This window comes from Myripristis murdjan, chromosome 21 (assembly GCF_902150065.1).
Source record: "Myripristis murdjan chromosome 21, fMyrMur1.1, whole genome shotgun sequence".
NCBI lineage: Eukaryota > Metazoa > Chordata > Actinopteri > Holocentriformes > Holocentridae > Myripristis > Myripristis murdjan.
This window is the reverse complement of record NC_044000.1, coordinates 28,592,900-28,619,361: the sequence shown is the minus strand read 5'-3', so window position 1 is coordinate 28,619,361 and position 26,462 is coordinate 28,592,900. Positions and strand designations below refer to the sequence as shown.

General features: G+C 43.1%; 2 protein-coding genes across 2 annotated transcripts in view; both read right to left on the bottom strand.

Annotated features, from left to right (window-relative positions):
• The window catches only part of dars1 (aspartyl-tRNA synthetase 1), a 47,089-nt gene extending 29,878 nt beyond the window's left edge, over positions 1-17,211 (bottom strand). The window contains exons 1-6 of the mRNA XM_030080449.1: positions 17,055-17,211; positions 13,330-13,432; positions 7,963-7,992; positions 7,560-7,617; positions 3,922-4,014; positions 2,512-2,614 (exon numbers count right to left, since the gene is read on the bottom strand). Coding sequence (XP_029936309.1) covers positions 2,512-2,614; positions 3,922-4,014; positions 7,560-7,617; positions 7,963-7,992; positions 13,330-13,432; positions 17,055-17,077 — 410 coding nt within the window. The 5' untranslated portion in view covers positions 17,078-17,211. The remainder of the gene's footprint in view (positions 1-2,511; positions 2,615-3,921; positions 4,015-7,559; positions 7,618-7,962; positions 7,993-13,329; positions 13,433-17,054) is intronic.
• Positions 17,212-21,143: 3,932 nt separating this feature from the next.
• cxcr4b (chemokine (C-X-C motif), receptor 4b) lies at positions 21,144-23,352 on the bottom strand. The gene is made up of 2 exons (XM_030081695.1): positions 23,253-23,352; positions 21,144-22,712 (listed from the first exon to the last, which is right to left on the bottom strand). Exons 1-2 carry the CDS (start codon positions 23,280-23,282, stop codon positions 21,609-21,611), a joined length of 1,134 nt encoding a protein of 377 aa, XP_029937555.1. The 5' UTR covers positions 23,283-23,352; the 3' UTR covers positions 21,144-21,608.
• Positions 23,353-26,462: the final 3,110 nt, after the last annotated feature.

Sequence of the window (26,462 nt, the reverse complement as noted above, 5' to 3'; positions counted from 1 at the left end):
TTCTCTTTCTATCTTTTCTTTAAAAAAAAAAACAAGAGGACCTAATGTTGATCTAACAGAAAACTATGAATTTATTTACACCCCTAATATGCAGTGCACATATATCATACTGTGTGCACACACCAGAAACACCAACAGTTCACCAATGATGGATTGAAACTGACCTCTCAACAGGAGAGCCGGACATCATTTTTCAAATCTAAGAGTTTATGCAATTAATGGAGGAAAAGTCTTTGGGGGTAGTAGCTCTTCCAAACAGCTTTTATGTCATCGTAATCAGCCTATGTATATTCTAAATGCTGAATATTTGATTTTTTTGTTTCCTTTTTTGATAGGCAGAAGTCTTACAATAATTGCTTTTTTGTGTTATTTTGGCACTTTTTTTCCCATTCTTCACTGACTTACTGTATTCTGTTTCTTAGTATTGCTGCCACTTTAAATTAAGATACCAATTAACAAAGTCTGGCTGATATGCTGACATGCTGAAAAATGGTGTTTGAGGGGCTTTTCTACCTTGACAAGAATAAAACTGGTGTTTGAGGGGCTTTTCTACCTTGACAAGAATAAAACTGGGGAGAAACACTGAGTACCTGAAGTTTGTGAAGCCTTTACCATAGATTTACTATTCTTTCCATTTTTTTATTCCATCCTTTTTTTTTTTTTAATCAAACATAAGTTTTTTTTTTTTTTTTTTTTTTTTAAATTCGGCTGTAGGTGGATAAATATGTTGTTACTGAGATGGTGACTAATCACTGCCTTGTGAAGCACTGTGTAAAGTCTTTGACGAGTGCTACGTAAATAAAGTTATTTATTTGGTCATGACAACGGTAAAATTCAAAGACAGTAAATATTGCTACGACATATGTCCTATTGCTATATCTTTACCTTTAAAAAAAAATCCAACATTCGCCTTCAAAAGCCACACAGTCGAACCCCAGCAGGTGCAGATATATGAATACAAACAACCATATTCACTTCTCCATCAGTGACAGGGTAAGTTACAGCCAGGAGCCCTTAGATACTTGAGGTGTGCGGGATCTGGAGCCTGATGACGTGTTAATTAAAGAGTGCGAGTGACACGAGAATGACTTGGACATACAATATGCGATATGCGACTTCCTCCACAATGTCATGAATGTCTCCTTCACGGCCCCTCTCATGATTAGGAGAGGATTGGCTTCTAATCCAGGGTTTTACTCAGCTTGTCAGTCATCCTAACAATGTGGGTGACACTAGACTAAAAACACTCACTCGGTACCGGCATTCACACAAAACAGTCACAGGAAATGTCAGTGTGCTTGCTTCAAATCAAGAATTCAGTGTTTAGAGAGCAGGATGTTCTCATGGTAAACGTGATATGGAGAAATCCCCTTGGTAAGTCGTTATGCTGCAACAGGAGTTTGCTCCTTGTGTGTTTTCATGTTGTGATAGCAACCGTGTGCTCACTTTCACTTGTTGTGTTGTTAGGTGGCACTGTCTTGCAATACAGTCTAACTGTCTAACCATAACATTGCGCAAGCTGATAAATGAGGAACTATTTCACGCAGAAGTAATCAGCTGACAGGCTTAAAAACACACTGAAATGTCAGACATGCCCTAAAAATGGTACAGATATAGATTCAGCTGTGTGGTCTGTACTCAGTTTTCTCACAATATCAGATAAAATCCTAAAAATATAAGGCAATGTTCCTTTTTTTTTTCTCCCCTCAGTGTTCAGTGCAACTTCCTGCCGTTACAAAGCATTATGGGGTAAAGCAGCAAAGTCAGCTGAACCTCAACAGCTGCTGAGCCCGGCTCGGCTCTGAGACTGAGAGGAACCATCAGAGCGCTTTGACATTTCTACCGGAGCGGGGTCACTGGGACCAGGCTCGCTCTGCCTTGGTCGCCCTGCTGATTTGTGTTTGGGCTCAACTTCCTAAACTTCCTAAACTTCACCACGCTGCAACAGACTGCCAAGAGCATGGAAACACTTTGGGAGCATGTGACAAGTGTAAACTTTCCTGAATTGTCAAGCAAAACACGCAGCCCGTTGCCGGTCCCTCTACATCGGGAAGCTGCAAATCAAAGCTGAAGACACGCCCCCCCCACTGAGAGGTATTATGTGTTGCTAGAAACTCACTTGTCAGCTCCAGGCGCCATTATTATCAGCCCACCCTCTCAGTGATGTTCATATCGGCTGATATTCAAGTTCATTCACAGAGAAACCTTAATGGGCTTCATTCTGGACCCTAACATGATTAATGAGCCCGGCTCTTAAGTATTTCTTCCTCCTCTGATCCGGCCCACTGTATCTGCCATCTTGACAGGAACCGCTCCATTAAAACGCCGCTGTACCCCGCCCTGCCAACAGCCGGCTTTTGTTGTCAAGTGAAAAATGATCGATTCTCCCACCCACCCGCCCTCCAGCCCCTCTCCGAATGTGTGAAAATGGATCGGACGACTATTAGGCCCCAGCGTTTTTCCCACCATTGTGTTGCCTTCGCTGACAGGAAGCGCAGTCTCAGTACTCACTTGGCGGCAAACTTGACCATCTGCTTGCTGGCACGATCTCCCACCGCGACCAGCGCCTGCACGTTGAACTGCTGTTGACGCAGGACCAAGAAGCACTGCTTCCCTGCAAAAACAACAACAACAATAGACAGTGCCTCGCCGTTAACAGATCCTTTCATCGACGCTGAACCGAGCTAATGGGCTTGTCAAAATAAAAGCCGGGGCTCTGGACTGGGAGCTGCGTTCGCGTGGCTTTGCTCAGCCCAGCTGGAAGAGGCTGTTTCTCCCCCAGCTGTGACGACCACTCTTGTCTACAGGTGAAGTGCCAAGCATCTGCGAACGGAGCCTTCTCTTTGAAGAGGACTATATGGAGCCGGGGTGATAGCTACCTTCCTCACACACACACACACACCTTGGGACAGTGCAAACAGTTAGTGAGCAAACAGTTGGGACATTAGACAGTCAGACCACCCAGATGCTTTGATGTTGCCTGGCTGTGAGAAAGGGGGGGGTGGTGGTGGTGGTAGATGGTGGGGATGACAGTTACGCCGCGATCCCACCAACAGAGCAGCCTCATCCATCCCGAGCCAAATCAGGATGTTATTCTACTCACAAGGACGTCCTTTATAACGAGCGGAAAAAAAATGAAGAGACGAGTGGAGGGGAAGTCACTCTTGACATGGAAGTTGTCTTGGAAGGAAGTGGGCTACAAGATCATCACAACACCACGGCGCATTCATAACCGCATTGTTAGCGCGGCGGCGGACGTGCTTGGTGTTTCATGTTGGGATGTTAATAACCCGGCCAGCCTCAATAGATCCATTGTATTCAAATGGGGCAGCAGAGGCAGCCTCATAGCTGGCAGCGGCGGCGGGGGCCGGGCAGGGAAAGGTTATCCGATTTCGACGCTGGCAGAGTTCTATCATTGAGACGACGCAGCGGTGATATCAAAAACACCCTCAGGTTTTCAAACTCAGCTCCACATGAAGGGAGGTGGCGGTGGTGTGTGTGTGTGTGTGTGTGTGTGAGGGGGGGGCCCACAGAGGAATATATTCTTGAAAAGGGGGAAAAAAAAAAAAAAAAACAAGTCACACTCCATCACCCTCACTGTGTCATCTTACACCAGCCTGCAAATATGATGAATAACTCTCAAGTCATGCTGTGCTATTGTGCCGAGCGGATTTTCAAAACACAAGCTGCCACTTTCTTTTCGAGCCGCTGACCTTAGACGCTGCCCACTCTGAATGGAGCGATGTGAAAAATGGCATTCCTGTGTGCACCTTCTGGCCCGAGGGCAGCGGGGCCTTTTTTGTCTATAGTACACCGAGGATTAGCGACGGGGGCGTCGAGTCGGGCCCGTCCGCCTCTTTGGCGCTAAAGGGAGATGCTGTGTAATCCGAAAAGGTGAACAAAGACGGAGGGTGATCTCACCTTTGGCTCTGCTGGTGTGGATTCTGGCGCGCACCCAGATCAGCTGCTCAGCCTTGTCGGCAGTGAGGTCCTGCACGCGCACCAACAGCCTGTCTGGCTCACACACACACACACACACACACAAGAGGGAAAAAAAAAAAAACAATTTTAGGATGACTTCAAAGGACTTATCTCCCTCTCTTTCCCCACCTCTGTGCAAAGACTCTCACACCTCCTCTACTTCTGTTTGCAAGTTCCTATAGGCACAGAGGAATGTGAATGAGCATGCATATACATGTACACACACACACACACACACACCAAAAAACTGCTCAAATTACAAGAGGGACAGACGTGCCTAATAAATAAGACACACTAGGAGGCTTGCTGAAAAGCCTTCCCACCGGCCCGCTCTCTGTGGGCTTCATGACAAATTGACTCCAGTTTCACCTGTGTCACTCACAGGTGTGCTTTCACCTTATTATCAGCAGGCAGGGGAGGCAGACACAGAGGCAGCACAGGAGAAGGCAGAGCCGCCCTTTTGGCTGGGAACGCTGCCTCCACCCACATGAAAGGCCTCCTTGCACCCTTAACCCCCCCCTCCCGCCTTTCCCTTGGCTGGGTTCAGCACGCAGGTGAGGCAAACTGCACTTCTTCTTCTTTTTTTTTTTTTTTTTTTTTTTTTTTTTTTAAATCTGCTGCCGCTGGAGCTCCAGACAGACCGATGGCCCTGACAGGCCTGCCTGCTGTCTCTGCTGCGTTCACCCGGGAGTTATCGCACGCTATTAGTCACAGCAATTATCTCCAACACGGCTGCCGGTGTGACGAGAGGGGAAGCCAAAAGCATTTGTCACGGAGCTGATCGGTTGTAATCGTGTTATCTAACTTTTAACAACCTGACAAAAGGTAAAAGGAGAGGTTAAGAATCAGGATGTCCCCTAGTATCAGTGCAGGGACACTATGGTTTCCATTTCATGTATATATTCATTTATATTTATGTATTCATTTATTTATTTATTTATTTGTAACAATTTTTGGTTAGTTAATTCACTTTAAAAATAGGTCCAAGATACTTTTAAATAAAACACAAACATAACCACAAAAAGTCAAACACCTTTTTCCACTGTGGTCTTTGGTGGTTGGAGCCCATTTACTGCAAAGTCTCAATGTTTTCCCAATCACTTTGCAATTCAATGGATTCCTATTCCACATCAAATGTAAACTTTCCTGACTTTCCCGTGTTCGTCCTTGACTGAAACGTTTACTTTTTTTTTTTTTTTTACCTGTATAAGCGTACAATGGTTCTTTGCCCTTCATCAAAATTTTAAACCCACTTCAGATGGTGAGATCTTATGAAACTTTATCGTTGTGTTTACTTCTGCAGTGAAAGTGAATATAATGTGACAATAAATGTGACGTTTGATGAATAATTAGCTACGATTTCTTCTGGGGAGATTCTTTTTTTTTTTTTTTTTTTGCGATATTTCTCCTTTATTACACAGGTGCAGAGAAGAAGGACAGCAGGGTAGAGATTAGAGATGACATGCAGAAAAGGGCCACAGCCAGATTTTAACCCAGGCTGCTGCAGCTTACTCAGCCTCAGCAGGACACGGTGCATGCTTTACATAGTGAGCCACCAAGGTGCCCCTATTTCTTTTTTTTCATGATAATCCATTGCTTCTCCAAAGAATTTATGGAATTTCAAATTTTATGACGAGTGTCGGGTCGGGTCGGGCCTAAAATTTACGTGAATTGGGCGGGTCGGGTCGGGCTTCGGGTTCTGTGGGGGATTTTTTTTTTTTTTTTTTTAATAAAAAAATAGAATTATGTGTTGTGTTATTGATTATGACGTTTCATTTTTATGTGACTGGTGGAGAGAGTGAGAGACTGGATTGGATTTGGAGGCTAAACTTTCAGTGACAGACAGACAACCAGCTGTGCGAGCGCAGTGCAAACAAGTGAGAGAGAGTTGCAGCAGTATCCCGCTGTGCTGGCAGACTCGGCAGCAGGGACGGTTTCTGCTATGGCCAGTGCAACTGCCCAAGGCGCAATCTACTTGGGGGCGCACGAGAAAAAAAAAAAAAAAAAAAATCGCCAGTTTTCTAGACTACCGTATTGACATGCCGCGGCACCATCAGTCGGCATCAGGCGGGCCGGCCGCGGCACCGTCCGGCACCGCGCCCACCCGGTCAGGTCTGCCGGATATGACAGGTGAGTTGCCTGATGCTGGCCGGTGCGGCGGCCGGCCCGCCTGATGCCAACTGATGGTGCCCCGGTGCCGCGGCCGACCGGCGCTGCTAAATAATGGCGAATTTGGCGATTTTTTTTTTTTCTTCTCGGGCTTTATCAGGCTGTCGGGCCTAAAGTTCGGCTAATTAGTCGGGTTGGGTCGGGCCTCGGGCTGGCCCAGTTGGGCCCGGGTCGGGTCGGGTCTTAATTTTCAGGCCCGATGAGAACTCTAGTGTAAACCCTGCATATACATATACATATATATATATACATATACATATATATATATATATATATATATATATATATATACGCACACACACACGCACACACACACGCACACACACACGCACACACACACACACACACAATTAGATTTGTTAATTTAATCATATATAAACAGGGATTTCAAAAAACATAACTTTTAGAGCTTGACATTAACTAACTGCTGTCCTGGCTGTGAAAGATGGATGTGGAGGTGATAATAAAGATGTGTTTTTGAAGGAATATTTCCTGACAGGGACTGCCATGACACTCAGCTCGACTCGACACAATGAAATACAGATAAAACAGCGCCGGGCCAAATGAAGGCTTCATGTTTACTGTGATGGATTATGTTGCTCTGTGGAAGTTGGTTTTCACACTGAACAAGAATGAGAGGCAGCCCATGGCTTCGTCTGACAGGAGGAGAACAAACTGTGACGCGTGGCTGTGCGAACAGCAGGAGGAAGGACGGGCAGAGAGGGGAACCTCGACCACTACCACAAACTTAAAAAGAAGGTTTATCCTTTAAGATTTTGACCATTTTATTATAGTGCCGACAAGGATTAATGGATTAGCAGCAGACAGCAAATTAACTGAGCATAATTTCAATTGTTTCAATCACTCTGATGCTAAGAATTGCTTACATTTTGATTCATATCAATACAAAATAAATACTTTGTTGTTTTGGGGTTGTTTTTTTTGGCTGCTGGTCAGATTAAGGAGGCAATTGGATGACATTACTTTGGGCTCTGCTACGTTTCCATGATATTTAATCATTAATTTACCATTAATTTTGACACTTGACAGCTAAAAGACACTACAAATGAATCAACAATGACAAAAATCATTAGCTGCCGCCTTAAAACATAGAGTCAGAGATTCTGGAGAAAGACTGTTAATATCTGAAATCAACAGCCACATTTAACGCCCCTCTCGCTCGCATTGCTACCACTCTTCACATCAACAAATATCACCAAATGAGAAACGGGTTTGGGTGCACACAGACATGAAATGCGCCGGGCATCAACAGTTTTTATCCTCGCAATTTCTGTCCAACTGAGAATCTTCTCAAAACCCGGAAATTATCAGATTACTTCCCACTGCTTTGTCAAGCTTTTCCCTCCTCGGGTGACGTGGTGAGAGGAGGAAGCTGCTGCCATACTAACCCAGTTTCTGCTGCGACTGGACCATCGCCGAAACACCATAGCGCTCCTTGGCAAAATCCTGATGGAATAAGAAAACAGCTTCTTAGCGGTCATGAAAGGCAAACTGTCTCCATGTGCACTGATGTTTCTTTAGTTAGTATAACCGCTAAATGAAATATCAGTACATGCACATCAACTCTTAATATATCTTGCTGTCAGAGGCGATATTTCTGCTCTAATTTCATGAGCGTCAGCCTGTCTACAACATCTGAGATAACAGCAGATAATGTGGCTCATCAAGAGCCTGCGGAGGAAATTGTCAAACAGAGTTCAACATGCAGGCATTTGCATAGAAACCACTGGAAAGGTGTGAAAGCACAGGCAGAAAGGCAGAGAATTGGGCTTAGAGGCTGAGGATACTCACATCTTCCTCTGTGCTTTGTTCCTCGGCAGCCTGCAACACAAAGAGGTGAGGGGGGGTTTTAAAGGGCACAGCAAATAGCCAGGAAATCACCACAACAGGAGGACACTCTATTAAATTCAAAGCCCTACATAATAAAAGTTCAAACCACTTGAAATGGAGCCACCCCAAAAACTGTTTGCTACAACAGCCGTGCAAGCGCCATTTTCATCCCGCGCCATCAAGGATTTGAATAAAAATGAATAAATCAAAAGCTACAATTATAATATCGTCCCGGAGCCACGCCGCAGATCACTCGCATCCGTATCTCCCCTCTACATGGCTCTTACACATCACAGACAATGAGTAATGGCAGCAGGAGAAATTGCTTTGTAATAGAAACAGTGTAAGTGGACAGATATTCTTTATCTCAGCGCTGACGCCCAGGCTGCTTTGAGGCAAAATGACTCCCCATTGTAGGAGATTGAGTTTTGGTGAAGCTACAGTACAATTCCACTTCCTATGCAAATTGGTACGGGTGCACGGAGATAGTTGGTAGTGGTGGAGCGAATGGGAATCACCCATGCTTGATATAATAATACGGTCACATGATGGATGATATTGCGGTTTATGACCAACTGGAGTGGGCACGCTCATTTGCATACAGGCCTGCAACAGGAGCCATCCGGACTGACGGTGACTCGCCATAAGGAAATGCGAAGCGCAGATCGGGAAATAACAAAGCAATCAGCGACACGATAAACAATCGGCTCAGTCCGTGGCACTAACTCACGGTCGCCGTACAAAAAATCTTCCGACTTCCAACTGGGTGAATCCAGCTGGAAGCTCTCATCCCTTATTGCCTTTACCTTAAAAAATCCGTTTGAATCGTGAAAGCGTGATGTACAGAGTGTATGACAACTCTGGGATCACAAGGATAAGCAGGCATCTGACTGGCTGGATGACACATTTCCTGACCGATGGATAAGGAAGAGGAGGAGGAGGAGGAGGACCGGTGGAGTCTGGAGCTCCAACATCCCGACTTCAATTTTTTAGAGTTTGCTGTCGGGGGCTGCCTGAGGGGGAAAGTTTACGTTTTACACCTGTGCTGCTGCTGATCCAGATACGCTCTGAAAATGGCGTCATGTTCCATTTGCGCCGTGGTGGTGATGAAATTCTTAATAGCTGTAACGGCTGGGTAATAGATAAATATTATAGCAACGCTGTTATGTAGACTTGGATTCTGGATAGTATCACATTGTGTATTTCCCTCGTTTTAAAGGCTGCATTATAGAAAAGGACAACATTTTCTCGCCTTGCTTAAACTCATTTCTGACGGGTGTAGCTGTTCTATTATTTGCCTTTACCTGCTTGGTAATCATATCCACATTATTAATGACTGTTCATCAAAAATCTCAGTGTGTGTGAATATTTACTGAGAGTATCAATTGATACACATATCAATATTTTGTCCATACCGCCCTGGCACAGTAGCAATTGATCTGGAATAGTTTTACCCCTTTTTCCTCCACAGGAACCGTAGCCAGACCCTCTTTCTGCCCCGGGGGTCGAGTTCCTGACCCTCAAAATTGACCCTGCAAACGAGGTCGTACTCTCCGAGTTCCTGGGAGCCATTGTGGTGGAAATTTACCACTTTACATGCCGTATTCGTATGACGCAAGCATCAGCCGGTTGTTTTTAAAGGAAGAACATGCGACCACAAACACAGATAATTACAAGATTGCTCTATCAAGAGATTGTTTGGCTGGCAACTGAGAGAAAAACATGCGGCTCGTCTCCATCCTCCGCTGCATGCCTCATCACAGTGGATCCCAGCACTCGACACAAAACCGGTTTGCTCTTTTCAGCTTTTTGCTTTTCGAGTGTCCTCAATCTCATTTTCAACTTCCATGCGACTCTTCTCCAGAATCAGTGCAGCATCACCGTGACACAGCGTTAAACAATCATGAACATAATAATGGCACTGACATCTTCAGTTACTATGTTTACATGCAAACAAGAAACCAGTGCACTGTGGGTAACCAGGAAATGTGGTTACTCAAAAACCCCAGGTTACATGTTTTGTAATAATGAGGTTTCTCCCCGTCCTCTGAAGCTCTTGTAGTCCAGTCATTACATGAAAAAACCTAGGACAAACTGCAAGAGAAGAAAACTCAACTGATTTTGTATCCTCAGTTTGTCCTGAGTGAGGGGAAAAAAAGTCCCAAGAAATCCCATTGGTGGAAAGTTTTGAAAATCACCTATTTATCACCACATATTACCAAAAAACACTGTTTTTAACACACAGGGGAAAGGGGTTCAAAATTTTACTTTCAGATATCACTATAAAAATTCACAAGTTGATTACACACACAAAGACAAGAAAAAAAGTCAATTACAAGTTCTTTGAATTATTCTGTTTACACATGCATATCACACATTATCTGATTTGATATGCGCTAATAAGGAATATAAGGAATAAATGCCAGAACAGATATTAAAACAGTGAATTAAAAGGTTACTATATATAATAATAATCTTTTAATTCACTGTTATATAGTAGCATTTTAATTCAAGGTTACTATATATATAGTAATATATATATAGTAACCTTTTAATTCACTGTTTAAATATCTGTTCTGGCATTTATTCCTTATATTCCTTATTAGCGCATATCAAATCAGATAATGTGTGATATGCATGTGCAAACAGAATAATTCAAAGAACTTGTAATTGACTTTTTTTCTTGTCATTGTGTGTGTAATCAACTTGTGAATTTGTATAGTGATATCTGAAAGTAAAATTTTGACCCCCTTTCCCCTGTGTGTTAAAAACAGTGTTTTTTGGTAATATGTGGTCATAAATAGGTGATTTTCAAAACTTGCCACCAATGAGATTTCTTGGGACTTTTTCCCCTCACTCAGGACAAACTGAGGATACAAAATCAGTTGAGTTTGCTTCTCTTGCAATTTGTCCTAGGTTGACCCCAATTTTGGCCTAAAATTACTGGACTATTGGGCCTGTTCTTCCTGCTGGCAGCGACACTGCAGCCTGCAGAGAGCGGCTGTGACCAGGTGGCCTGTTTCTTGTTGGGTCGATTTCCCTGAGCTTCACCTCCACACACACTCCAGAGGGACAAAGCATCGAGTATACAGGGTGTGTTGGTGTTTATCCTGTAAGTTTCCTCATCCTGTCTCTTCTCCTACACATGCTGACACGTAAAAGGCTGAGTGAGGGTTTCATGGCAGTGGTGGGGTTTCACCAGCAGAGATCTAGCTGTGTAAATCAGGTGTCTCTTTACACATTCTATGGAAACCTGGGTTTTCGTTTACCTGGCAGTTGAGAAACTGCCAGGTAAATGATAACTAAAGTGGATGTAAATGTTTGCTGTAGTCTGTCACACACAGAATGACTAGACCCCTTCCCCCTCATTTGCATACAGTTTTCTGTTCTTTGCGGCGTGGTGGTGAAGCAAACGCACAAGAGTTTTAGTTCCCTGGCTCGGCCTCCTGATCCTTCTTCCGTGAGCAAAACCCAGGAGCTTTGGCTGGTGGACAAGGGGCCGATATAAAGAAACCTGGCGCTCAGAGTGCAAATACACCAGCGGACGATCATGTGAAGGAGTGAGCCATTTCAGTCCTGCCTTCACCTGGTATTAAAATGCGTCTCAGGTGATCCCATCACAGATGGACAGCTGTCAGTCCGTCCGTTCACCCCTGGCATTTAAATCAGTCTCATCTGCCCACTTGTGATCGGATCAGACTTTCCCGCTCCATATGCAAATAGACACCTATCATTTCTATTCAGGTTGTTTTATTTGTTTTGAGAGAGACAGAGAGAGAGACTGTCACATGCACAGTAAGATGGTAAAGCTGCACAATATAATTCTTACTTTGCTAGTCCTCCTTCCACACAAAATAAATAAATATAGTAAATATAAAATGGCTTTTAACAGGCACCAGGAGACATTCTCACTCACTCTAGCCTCATTTTAATGCGCTGTCAATTACTTACGATGTATTTCATATTAGTGAATTATGACCATGACTGTGCGGACTCTCCCACTGTCATGGCTATGATGTGTCTCAGAAATGATGGGCGAGGTTTAAAAAAAAGAAAAGAAAACTAAATCCGAGTGGCCACTAACACGGAGGCCTGTAATTTTTCTGTAGTATTCCTGTAGTAACTCTATCACATCTAGGGTTAGAATGTGTTTGATCGAGCTAGGGCATGAATTTTAAGAACTGCTGCTGCCTCCAAAGAACCCTGCATATTGTCAATACATATTTTAGACCCCCCCCCCACCTACATTTCTCGAGTCAGTCTTCAGGGCAGCTCATATTAAGGGGAGCTGAGCGCCTCCCTGCCTCCCTGCCTCCCCACCCTGCAGGAAGTGTTTTTATTCATTAAACAGCTGCTTTATAGTTGACCTGCACTTTTTTTTTCTATTGGAAAAGTGACAGTCAGGCCGGTGTTGGGATGTTGGGCTGGACCGGAGCTTAAGACAGAGGAAGGTGAGAAGATAGATAGATAGATAGATACTTTATTCATCCCGCAGGAAATTCGCAGTTTTTCAGCAGTATCCACAGATTACAGATTAAATAAATCAATAAAAAAAAAGAAAGATAAAAAAAAAATAAAGAATAAGATCTAAGTACAACAGAATAAGATCTAAGTACAACCCAGTGTGCAAAAAGCAATGTGCAACAAAAAAAACAGAAAAAAACGTGTGCATGGGTGTATAAAATGTGCATATAAAATGTGCATAGAGGTAGGTCAATGTGCAAATTTAGAAGAAATATACAGTATACGCATGATAAATAGCAGGACACTATAAACAAGGATTATAAAAAAAAAATAGAAATATGAACAATTTAAACAGAAGTATTAACAATTTAAACAGCAGTGGAAAATAACCTAACCTAAGTCGGCAGTCCTTCAATGCGCCCTGGCACAAGTGTTTGGCCGAATGTGTCCTGAGTGATCTCAAGGCGCGTTGAGGACACACTGCAGCTGTTGACACCTGTACTTAGAGCTGGCAGCTAGTGATCAGTGACTTCATGGCCAAAATGTGGATGAAGGGGAGATGAGAGGCTAAAAAAAAGGGATGTGGATTGTGCAAAAAGTTTGCAACTGCAGATTACGAGTGTGCTGCACATATTTGGGGCATTCGGTGCTTAAGAAAAAAGCTCTTTGTTTGGGTGGATGTAAACACAGCAGTAAGGACGGGAATAGAGAGACAATGGATACCCCTATACCCCCCCCCACACACACCCTCCTGCTGCCCAACAACACAGCACGTCACACCATTACCAGCTGTGAGGGAGACAGGGGGGTTAGGGGGGCATCGGATGTGGAACAAGAAACCAGAAAAAAAAAAAAGCCACTGACCAGCTTGGCCTGTTTCTCAGCCTTCTTTGCAGCTTTCTCCGCTTCCTTCTGCTGTTTCTTCAGGGCTTTCTTTGACTGGGCCTGCGCCTCCTCCTGCGCCGCCCTGCAACAGGAAGACACGCACAACACAAACATTTAAGTCAACTTCCACCTTCTATTTCTCCCGCGTCCCGGAGGAAGTTGTCGGCCGCCTGGGAAAATTAATTCTGAGCCATCGCCACCTCCAGGTTCAGGCCGCGTCCAGGCTTTTAAGTCTGTGCTGCCTTTAATCCCATTGTTTTTTTTTTCCACACGCAAAAAACAGCTGTAGCCTGTGTGAATGGAGGTAGGGCAGTCTGGGAAGCGGCTAAAAGCAGAAACGTCAGAAAGCAAGATTAGCTAGATAAACACGCAGACGTGGTGAGAGCCACGGAGGACGCAGCAGTTTCACCAGAACTCTCTAACCCATTAAAGAAATTTGGGTTGAATGCAGCTTATCCGATTAAGATGGCATGTAGTCTTATCTGAAAGTGGAGACATCTCTATGTGATAAATGCTACGGCCACACCACACCATACATCAGAGCTGATAGGCACGTGAACGTTGCCTACTCTGAGTAATGTGATAGATTAATTAGGTTTTCTTCTAGTCTGGAGGTTTGGGATTGATTCATTTATTCAGAAAAGAGCAGACGAATAATGGGACCTGTTTTTGCTGACAAGACGGTAATGATTATTTTTACTAGAGGCTACGGCTTCATTTTACAATTCGGCCAATAATGAACAGCAAACTTGGGACTAGCTAGAGTGAAGAAAATAATTCACACTAAATGTGTTTACTGGAATGAACTGAAGTGTTACTGCAAAGTTAGGAAACATCACCGTGCAGGTATTCAGTATGTGTTATCTGTGGGCTTCACTGATATAAATATCAGTGCTTTGGCATGGCGCTGGCGTAATGTCAGTGCGACATTAAAGGCTTAAACAGGGCACAGTCAGCTGCCTGCTGACAAAACGATAACACGTTCCTCTAGGTCAAAGACTAAAAGGCTGTAAAAGATAAGGCGCATTAAACTACATAAAAGCTGAAGAGCAACTGTCAAGGCGATCTAAGGTGATGATTCATTTAAATTAAAAAAAAAAAAAAAAAAAAAAAAAGCATGAATGTTGAATGTCTCCCAGTGAAAACAGCACCAACTGTGTAATAAAAGTGTGATAGGTCTGCAGGTGAATAAATGAGTCCTGTTTGGTTTTCAGACCGTGTGTCTAGACCTAGAGGAAGCCTTTAGGCAATGTAGAAGCTGCTCCCATTTAGTCACAGGAAATAACAAGGACCAGAGACCAGTTATAAATAGCAATATAGCCAAAACAAAACAAAACCAACAAAAAAAAAAAAAAAAAATTACAGCAGATGACGAGTTGCACTTGACGTCCAAAGGGCCATCGGGTGTTTTTGCACTTTGACGTTTTCATCTTCAAACAAGCGCAGCACCAATTGAGCCATCGCACAAAGAGCATCCTTCAAAACAACCGGCAGCCAAACGCAGCTCCGACATTTGTTCATGCTTCAAAATGCTCTCGGGCAAATTTGTGGGAAGATGCTGTCTCTTAATTTTTCAACCCAATTCAGGTTATACTTGCTGTCATTCCTCCGCTCCTATATTACAACGACTTCAGGCAGAAACTGGGTACATATTTCTTTTAAAAAACAGATATTCCATTGTTAAAGAAAATGCCCTCTGCGACTATAAAAATACAAATGTACATTATGACTAAACACAGAGTCAAATTACATTTATAAATATGTGCTCAGGCTGGTTTATGTCTTCTCCTTGGCATCAGGTTGGACATGCTAAACCCGATCAGTGTTATTGCTTTTTCACCCTCAGATGATTCAGTTCAGTGTAAGTGTCTGGAGCAGCTGTCCCCAAAACACCTGTGGCCTGCTGTCAAACCTGTCCACGGCCACGCCTCTCAGCTGCCTACTCCGAACACAGCCCGTTTAATTACACACACACACACACACACACACATGTTTACATGTTGCACAGTCAAGCATAACCAGTTTATCCCATTTCCCTGCTTCCAAAATAATGGTAACAGAGAGTATAGGCCATTTTCATTGATTTTTTTTTTCTTTATCCAAAACATGCACAATAGATGCCGATGGTTACTGAAACCTAAAGACTGCCTGTTTGTTTGTATGTTTGTCTTGGCATTGAAAGCATCTGATGCACCGATCGAGCTCATTTTTTATTGACTTCCCGCCCACTCTCAACCTCCAAGCAGACTGACTGGTAACTACGTGGCTCGTAAGCAGACGGAGAAACTGACAAGAGCCAGCGATGGAATGTGTGTCAACAGGATCTGACAGGTCGCCCATTTGCATTTAATTGGTATTTGGAAAAAAACAAAACAAAACAAAAACAAAAACGCCCTGGCAAACTCCAGCAACATAAGCAAACATAATGGGTGGTAAGAAAACATGCACTAACCCCGCGCCCCAAAGTTTCAAATGAATGCAAAGTGACTGAAGTTAGTTATGCACAGCAGCGGTTCTCAAACTGGGGGTCGTAAGGTCATTTATGGGAGTCATAACATGATTAAGACATAAGCGAAAGGAACATATTTAACATGCAAAGTTATCATGCTTATGCAAGGCAAGGCAAGGCAAGTTTATTTGTATAGCACATTTCAGCGACAAGGCAATTCAAAGTGCTTTACATAGAGAAACAATATAAAAGCAACACAAGAAAACATACATAAAAACAATTAATAAAAAGAAGCTTAAAGGAGAATAAGATAGAACAGGAAGTTAAAAGTTACAGTGCATTCTAAATTATTTAAAAAAATAAAATAAAATTAAAAAAAATATATATATATATATATAATAAAAAAAGTATAATATATATATATATAAAAAGTTTACTCTTTTTTTTTTTTTATCTTGTGCAACAGTGATTTTCCTCTGATAAATCAATCCACCTGGACAGATAGTCATCCATTACAGGAAAAATGCTCACCTGTCTGCATGCGCAAGCTGTGACAGGAAGCCGTGAGCAGGCACCGGTTTGTTTTGAGGGGGTCACAAATTAAATCCCTACAGACTGAGAACCACTGACCTACGGCAAAGTTTGTTCTAGTGCTTTCAGTGTGAGTAACAAAATGTGTCCCTGCCAACCTGTAAAAGACAACAGGAGGCAAGAACTCTGCTCTATAGGATCCCACCTCTCCCATATGATTCACCTGCAATGATAATTCACCTGCAGAGCGGAAACCAGCTGTAAAAGTTGACATTTTATTGACATGATGCTGCTCAGTGGGTCAGCACCACCATGCCGAAGTCACCACAAGACCTTAAAGAGCCATATGACGTGTTAAGTAATATTTTAGCTCCTATACACAGCTGACAGTGAACACGGCAACAAAAAAACTCACATTTTTTTAAACGGAGTCTGGTGAGCAGTTCTCTCCGTGCACAGAAACACAACACCTGAAGTTATCTTAGCGACACCCTGACATTTGGCTCATCTTGTTTTATATGTTACTGCAGGTCGATGCTTTTTGCTAAACACACTCACAAACACACACACAAACTTTTCTCCCATGCCAGGAGTTATCCTGTCAGATGATGCAATCTAGTGCAAGCCTGGGCAATGCTAAATGCTAAATGCTAGCCAGACTCATGCTAGTGTAAGTTAAGCTGTCCGTGTGTTTGGACGTGCGCCTCCCCCGCAGCCCGCTTACCCCTGGACTTCTTCTTTAGTCATGTCAGATTATAATCTTGGAGATTAGGCTGAAGGTTTCACGCTTCTTTGACAGACAGAAACACCTCATCAGCTGTTCAGAGCATGGACGGCTGGAAGAAGGAAAGACCCGTTTTAGTGAAGCACCAAACACCGGTTTCTTTGCGGTCCGGCTATAAACAAGCGACACGACTGTGGTTCCGGGTGAGTTGCACGTGGAGCCCGTTTACAGATAGATAGATAGATAGATAGATAGATAGATAGATAGATAGATAGATACTTTATTCATCCCGCAGGAAATTCACAGTTTTTCAGCAGTATCCACAGATTACAGATTAAATAAATAAAAAAGATAAAAATAAATAAATAAATAAATAAAGAATAAGATCTAAGTAGGCTACAACAGAATAAGATCTGAGCACAACAGAATAAGATCTAAGGCTACAGGCAATAACTCCAGATTTTGTAATCTCATCTGACCCTCAGATTGATACGGATTAGACCCCGTTTAGCATAGATGTTTCCACATGAAAACAGCCTTTTATTTGTTTGTGTGTGTGTCTGTTTGTTTTTGTTTGTTTGTTTGTTTTTAGGTTCAGCTGTCAGTAAAGACCTATGGAAGTCACGGCACAAAGTAACAACAGCATTTTAGCCAGACAAGATGAAAATGTTATACAATATTTCCTAAAATTTTGCTTTATTATTAACATTCATCGACGTGCACGAGTGGATCAAACTATTTGCCAATCAAATTTCGTGGCATATGATGCAGCATAATATTTTTCACCGTTATCTGGCTTGCTGATTGCAAAATACCCCCCTTTACAACACACACATACACACACACACACACACCCTGCACAACACTATACAGCACTATGCAATAACAATGTATATGAGGGTATACCATTCTAAGACTATGCTTTGCAATAAAAGTGCTAGTATACTGTAACAAATTGTAAAATAAAACACAGGCCATCCCTCAGCGCACACACACACACACACACACACACTCACACTCACATAAACCTGAATCCTCCACCCTGGGCAACTGACCACCGTCTGTGTGTGGGCTTTTTTCAAGCATCTACATCCACTTTAAGTGCCGCTTGCCATGAAATTACTTTCACACCCTCAGCTGAGTGCATTAAGTGCATCCAGGCATCCAGTGAACTTTTGACCAGCGACCGTGCACAGGCGGCCCGGGGTGGTTTGAATACAGTGGGGGTCATTTAAACTGTTTCTCAGGCTGCTGCCCACAGGAGCTCCTGATGCAGGAAACAGTCTTCCTGCCGCTCACTTCCCAAACACAACAATGTCACCGTTAATAATAGGCCAGTGCCCAAAAGGAGCCTTTTGTGTTTGTGTTGCTGTCGTCCCCAGTTTGTGATATTTCTTTATGGGGGATCTCTGGGCTCGCTGGTTCTTATTCTCACTCGTAACGTTAACATACAGTGTCTGAGCAGAATGGCCTAAATGAGCCCCTGAGCCGCCCGGAAAATGCTCCAAAGTTCCCGTTTGAGACACGACAGTTTTGATAGGCTTCATCACCGGCTAATGAGTCACCGGCACCAACTATTTCCTGTCCATCTCAACAGCTTTGGCCTTTAACCCAGCAAAGCAAACAAGAAAATCGCTCATTAAACGTCTCTGAGCGGTTTCCCAAATCAAAATATTTGCACTGCTCGGGTTTGTCATAACTGAAAGATTGCATGTCACGAGAGGTTAGATTTCTGCAATATTACAAGGGAAGATGATCCAGATGTAACGGGCATGATAACATTAGGATGATTAGAAATGCCTCTGAAAATAAACACTTTCTGTAAGCGGATAGTGCACCAGACGCAGTGCACTTATTAGGGAGGTGTGTGTTCAGCAGCATTAGGTATTTTCTCACCACGGAGACACACACACACACACACATTGTCTTTTATGATGAATAATAGATCACCGTCTCTGATCTGACCAAGCAAGTTTGTGAGGATGATGTAGTCCAGTGTAACTCAATGGGCCGAGCATAAGGCTGGCACTACCCGGGCTTTATTCCCCGGGCTTTATTCCCAGTACTTCAAATGTGTGCACTACAAAGTAAAACCATCCACCGACTAGCAAGTTTTTACTTGAACTGAAGCATTACATTCTTCTCTATGGGATTTAAAAAAAAAAGAAGAAAAAAAAAAAGAAAATCTGCACCCCTTGGTCTTATGAAACCTTTTCAAAACCAAATAGATAAACTGAAAAATGCATGATGGTTGAGGTGAAAACCGGGCTCCTGAAAAAAAGCTGATGCTCCACAGATGGAGCGCACATCACTGATGTGTTTTGTCTTCGCGTTGATGGGTGGGCATTTCCTCAAGAGCACCTTAAACACGCCAGGCCAGTGTCATTCAAATGTCCACCGAGGCTGTGTGATCACTCAAGCAAATCTGGCACTAAAAAAAGAGTGTGTGGAAATTCGCTGGGCTCTGCATGAACTGTTTCTGTGAGTCAACCCACCTACTCAGCGGCATGGGGAAATTCTAAGAGAGCTGTAAATACATGTATGTATAACACTAGCACTGAACCATAAAATTAATTAGTAAGCTGTAAGAGAGGAAAGTTTAATTTCACCGCAGATTTAATGATTGTTTTTACGTAGGGTTGTGGGAAACTTTCATCATATTTGAGGTGGACAGCACTGTCAGGATGATAGCTGATTTTTCCTTCAGCACTATGCTTTATGTATTAATATAGGGCCTAATACTGTATTCTCCAAGCCAGATTCCTTTTCCATCACAGCTAAAAAAAAAAAAAAAAAAAAAAGGTGATTTTTTTTTTTTTATTATTATTATTGTGAAAGCAGTGAGGTTTCCAGGTGGCAGCAGAAGAAGCAGATGAGGAGGACTGGGCTGAACTCACTCGAGTGCAAATGACACATGTCTCCCTGCACCGGCTGAGGCAGCTGAGCTCTTATGCTAATAGGCAAATCATTCTGCGACATTTCCAACTGAAAAAGCACCTCTTGTTTCATCCCCTCTCTCCATCACCTGACTGTGAGAAACTAGACTCAGAAAAATGTCCATGAAGCTCGGGGCTTGACGGGGGGGGCACTTAACACCTTTTCCAAGTGTAAAGAAATGGAAATGAATCCTCGTTGGGAGTCTTGAATGGATGTGAAAGCCCGCAATGCACAGCGGCTACTCAGTGACTTCATTCTCCTTGACATCTATTGTTGTCGGCTTCCTTTGGACTCCAAACTTGAACATCACTCTGTCATCAGTCTAGCCAGATAAAATCTCTACTATGCACAGCCGATAAGACAGTCCACAGAAAGATTAATGTGACTGCCGGCTCAAAACTCATCATCTTTATGTCTTATCTTGTTTGCGCCTTGTCACTGGAGTCCAGGAAAATAATTTCGGCAGATTTACTGCCAATGATGTATGGCCCGCAAACTCCACAAAGGCTACATCTGCCGCTTTACACTACATTTCACAATACATCATCTGAATTTTGATAGTGGTTATTTTTCTGTTTTAGGAGTAAGCCCCTGGGGAAAGGATTGGCCAACCCATTTGACCCTATTTGGGGTGAATAAGGATAAGAAGTCGTTTACAAGGCAAACACAAAGGAGGCAGTATATCTCTCCAATTGGGAAGTAAGGAAGAAAATGTAAAGGGGGACTTAACATGCCATTTTCTTTGTTCAGGAGCCATATGGGTGCTAATTCTGACCAAAGATTTTAGCTTTTGTGTCTCGGCTGCTTAAGATGTAAAAGTGCACAGATGTTCTTGCAATTACAGGGCCTGTCTGCTCAGTCCTCCTCCTGCTTTTCAGCCAGATCAGGTGGAGACATTTGCAACTAGGAGAAAACAACCCCCCTCCCTACACACACACACACACACACACACACCCTCCTCTCAAACCTCCCTCTACCCCCTGAGGGAAAGCTCTAAGAGGAGGTGGCTTAGCCAAAAATGCACACCAACACAGTCATTAGAAGAGGCATTAAAATTTTATTTTCACAATATATATATATAAAAAAACAACAACTTTGAAATGTTATGAACACAAGTCAAAAAAGGTCAAAAGCAGCATGAAAAAATGTTTCATGAAAAAAAAAAAACTTCCAGTGTGAGCGACAGAAAATAAATAATAGCTTTGGGATAATCACACAATTTAAGTGCAGACACAAACAAAAAAGCTGAGAACTATGTACAGGCTTTTAAAAAGCAGCTATTTATCCCTGAAAACATACAAGAGGCTGAATGCTCGACCTGTTACAGAGCAAAACACAGGTGACAAGAAGAAACTGTATCTTAGTTGCAGAGCTGATAGACACTGAATGGAGATCAGGCTCTGCCTGAGGCTACAATCTGCTGCGAGGAGGATAAGACATTAAAAAAAACAAACAATAAAAACTGACAAGGCAGTGTCTTGCAGCAACCAAAGAAAACAGTACAAAATGTGTAAAAAAAAAAAAAAAGTATTTACATCTGTACAAAATGTAGTAAGTCCGTTGGGATTACGCTTAGTTTTGTCTCTCATGAGTGTCAAGTCTGTAAGCCAGTGTCTGTTAACTGGACAAAACACTTGAGGACTCGGACTCGGTGGACACGGATGAAATCGGCCCGCGCTTTTTGGTCATAAGAGTCGCTTTCTGGCTGGACTTGCTGCTTGTCAGCGCGTTCCTGGCCGATTTCTTGAACTTTACTCCCAGGAAAGCGTAGAGGATGGGGTTGAGGCAGCAGTGAAAATAAGCCAGAGCCTCTGTGATAGCAATCCACTTGCGCACCGACTGCTCCAGCTCGCAGCTGTGCTCGATCACCTTCAGTAACATGAGGGTGTCCACGAAAATGCCCACGCAGTAGGGCAGCCAGCAGCCGAAAAAGCACAGGATGAGGATGACGGTGGTCTTGAGCGCCTTCTTTTTCAGCGGCTGGCCTTTGGAGCCCTCTGACAGCTTGGTGATGATGATGCAGTAGCAGATGAGGATGATCAGGCCGGGCAGGACGAAACCCACCAGGATGTGCTGGAAGCGGAACGCAGCAGTCCAGATGTCGTTGGATTCAGACGGGTAGATGCGCTGGCACATGACCGTGGACTCCACCTTATCCCCTAGGCCAAAGGGATCAGGGGACGCCTCCACTACCTGCGCCTTGGCGAACACCAGGTCAGGCACAGTGAGCACAGCCGCAGGCAGCCACACGCCCACGTAGATCACTCTGTCTGCCAGCAGCCTCCTTGTGGCTTGGCTGTTGGTGGCCCGTACCACTGCCAAATATCTGTCTACACTGATAAAAGCCAGGATCAAAACACTGCTGTAAAGATTGACTGTGTAGAGCATGTGCACAGACACGCACATAAAACCTCCAAAATACCAGCTGCTGGCCGCGTCCACGGCCCAGAAGGGCAGCGTGACGACAAACAGGAGATCAGCCACCGAGAGATGGAGCCGGTACTTGTCGGTCATTGTTTTGACCTTTTTCTGGTAGCCCATCACAACAATGACTAATCCATTGCCAATGATCCCCAGGATGAAGATTATTCCGTAAATGGTGGGTAGGAAGATCTTGTAGAAGCTGTCGCTGAGTGCTCGGCTGCATGGCTCCCAGCTGATGTCCAGCTCAAAGTCCCCAGACTCCTCGGAGCTGTTGTCCAGACTGTCTAAAACAAATCGCTGCAAGCAGAAAGGCCGACAGTTAGAAACAAAACCTGGAGCTCTGCAGCTTACATATTGGAGAAATCTGCACAGACCTGATCAGCTTATTTAATGTGAACTGAAGGTGTCTCACAGTTTGTAAAAGTCTGAGAAGCCCACTGTATAGGATTTCTGACCTCTTGCTTGTAAGATAATGCCAAGTTTGACTGAAGTGTAACCTTAATATTTCAGTAAATGAGTAGTATACACATATCAGAGGGCAACTGAATTGCTATAAAAATGCTGTGGAGATATTTTACTCCATAGGAGATAAAAAAAAAGTGCACTAGGTAATAGAGTATGCCTCCTGAAAACTCACTGTACAGCAACACAGTCACACTTCAAATTCCTGTAGATGAACACTATGTGAGTGTGCAGGCCTGTGATAAAATCACAAGAAACTCACAAGTACTACAGATGCACTATCTAGTTTGTCCAAAAATAAATAAATAAGTCTTGAACAACACAGGTAGTGCAACAGGTTTGGTTGGGGGAAGAAAAAAAAGCAAGAAAACCCACCTCTTCGTAGTATTCCGTGCTACCTGCCATGATATCCGTGATATTGCTCCTTTGGGTACTTGAAGCTTGTGTGTGTGTGTGTGTGAGTGTGTATCTCAGAAACAAGGTGATGCGTGTTGTATGAGAGGGGCACCCGGCACATGGCCTAAATACGGCTGGCCCCTCCTCCTTCCCCCGGAGGAGGAGCGTCCCTGGTCGGTGACACCCCGCAGGACGCAGCATGTCCCAAACGGGCTGCCTATAAAAACAAGCAACGGCTCCGCTGGTGCGTCAGCCACAACCACCCGACTAGGTCAATAAAAGCACCTGAAAGTACCTGAAACAAAAAAACGAAACAAAACTTCCAGACCTACTCATGTCAGTAAATGTAGTTCCTGGGAACTACAGTGGAGTGATGATGCATGAGAACAGAGAAATCACTTGACGTAGACACACAGGTGTAGAGGTTTTTTTTTTCTTTTTTCTTTTTGTCCTGCACCAAGAGATATCAATAAAACAATTAACTTCCAATTATTGTTATTGGCAGCTTTGACTCCTCTATGAATGCAAAAAGCTGCCAAGTCACTGTGCGTCGATTACAACACACCTCGCATGTCCTCATCTATCTAAAGGAGAAGTTTGCGTTGTGTAAGTGTAATCACAGGAAGGCGAACTGTAGTAGCCCAGTGACGCTCTAAATTCAGAGTGATGCCACCGAAACATATGTGAAAATCCTAAGCACAACCATACCAATATTAGAGGAAAATGATATCGGATATCATCACAGATAAAATAACACAACGCATAGTAATGTCACTATAAGTCCATTACTGAGAACTACAGACACACTGAAAGCCTATATATGGATAATAAAAGGAATATTATAGGGTATTAAAATAGCCAAAAGCTGGACAAGCTCACTATAAACTCAGCACGGAGTAGCACCGACATACCATAAGACCCTGTAGGAATATTATAGAAAATATCATAGGAGATAATTGCACAAGGTTTAGGTCCCTTAAAGGAATACCACAGCAATATATTCAAAAACTTAGGCTCGTAGGTATATTATTGGAATATCATTACTGGAATATTGTAATGATTTTTTTTTTTCTTCCTCTTGCTATGATGTTTTCAGCTCCACGGCAGCCCGCCCCGGAGTGAGGATGGGCATTTAGCTCGTCTCGCAAAACTCTTATTTCTCTCTACAAATTACTTTTGAACCGCGTCTGATGACAGTTCTCATCAGCCGAGGTCTCCGTCTCTCCTCGCCGCTCTACATATCCTGTCACTTTCCAAGTTCTGTTATGTCTGCGCCCCCAAGTGCTGAGTGACCCTCCTGGATTTGAACAGAGCCACACACTCTTATGTGGGATTTCTATCAAACAACTCCCCGGCCTCCGTGTATGGGGCACTACTCATCTCTCACACCCTCACCACCCTCTCTGATTTCAGTTAAGTTAGTGATGACAGGGCCCGACCACACAAAACTCCCCACCCTCCTCAACAAGGATCTCTGGAACAAAAAAAAAAAAAAGAAAAGAAAGAAAGAAAAAAAAAGTTGTGGGTTCTCTGAAACTGAATATGTGCCATGTGGCGTGCAAATGCTGTTTCTCATCTTTGATATATGATATGACCATTGATTGATTGATTGAATGAGTCTGTCTGCGTCATCGGTTCTACTGATGTTGCGTCCTTGTGCTGAATACTGATTCAGCATAAAGTAGCCTAATCATTTGTAACATTTTTCCTACTTCTTCATAAATCTCCATGTGAACAATCTCTTTTTTTTTCTTCTAAAACCAGTTTAAAAAAAAAAAAAAAAAAAAAAAAAAATCTGCTAGTGCAGAGAAATAATCCCACTTGTTTCCGGTGCTGTTCAATGTGTTTCTAGATTTTTTTTTTTTTTTTTTTTTAATCGAGTGCTATTTTCTTGATCCCAGTGGGCTGATTTCTTATTTAGCCTTATTCTGCTTTGTTTCTACATATTTATAGGCTTCTTGTGGCCGAGGGGGAAAAAAGTGAAACTGCACTGGAAAGAAGTGGGATTACCTCATCCCACTTGCAGAAAAAAAATGTGTTTTTGTTTGTTTGTTGTGAGAAAATCCAGACTTTAAGACTGGATGTGAGACCAGATGACTTGCTAAGATAGTCTAACTATCATTTACGCTTGCATTGGCCTGTCATCTGAATAAGACCATAACATGTGTACGAAAAAGAGGATTTGAAGACTGAATATGGGATTAAATGACATGTTAGAATGGATTTTTTTCCTCAGTGTAATGTTTGTTTGACTGTTACTCACTGATACAGCATGAGCAATAAAGCCACTTCATGGGGGCTTTTACAGAGACTGCACTTCTCTTCTGGGGAAAATCCTCAGATGTGTTTCCTGCTCTTGAATATGGGGAGAAAAAAACAGGCTGAACAGACAAAGAGAAGAGCGCCACCTACAGAGACTCAGACTTTTAACTTTCATAACACAAAAAGAACAAAGTGCCTGGGCAAAAAAATTCTCAAATGTTCAAATCAGAGGGAAATACCCATAGTTTCTGGCATCATCCTTAGCCCTTATGTTGTTTAATGTCTATTTCCCTCAATAAAATCAGGGAAAATACATTTGTCAGCCCATTTTTTTTCCATCAACAAGGAAAATCCAAAAATAAAAAAGTCACATTCCTGCCCATGTGGTGTGACTGGGTGTTCAGTGCAGAAATGCCACAGCAGCACTGAAGAACAGGCACAGAAATCCCACAAGAATCAACCAATAATGCTCTAATCAGAGGTAATCCATCATTCACAACACTTTAAACAGCCCTCATTGGATTTAAATAAATTTCATAAGCATTTCTAAAGGCTTATCAGAGTTGTCAGAGTGTAATCCTGCACTCTGTGTGTGTGTGTGTGTGTGTGTGTGTGTGCTGCAGCGGCTGGAGTCCTGAGGAGAGGGCCAGGAGGAGTCTGCTGCTCACAGAAAGGTCACTGTATTGGTATGACGCTCTTATCAGCAGCGTTTCAGCAGCAGACGGTTGCTCCGCTATCTGTCTGGAAGCCAGAGGTCTTGGAGTGCTGGTTATGAATTACATACATTATTTCTCTTTCTTCTCTCCCCAGTTCGCAGAATCACTTTAACTGCAGACAGCAATTCCACTAACACTTACACTACAAAAAAAAAAAAAAAAAAAATCTCTATCTCAACAAGCTGTTCGGTCTCATATTCAGCGTTAAAAC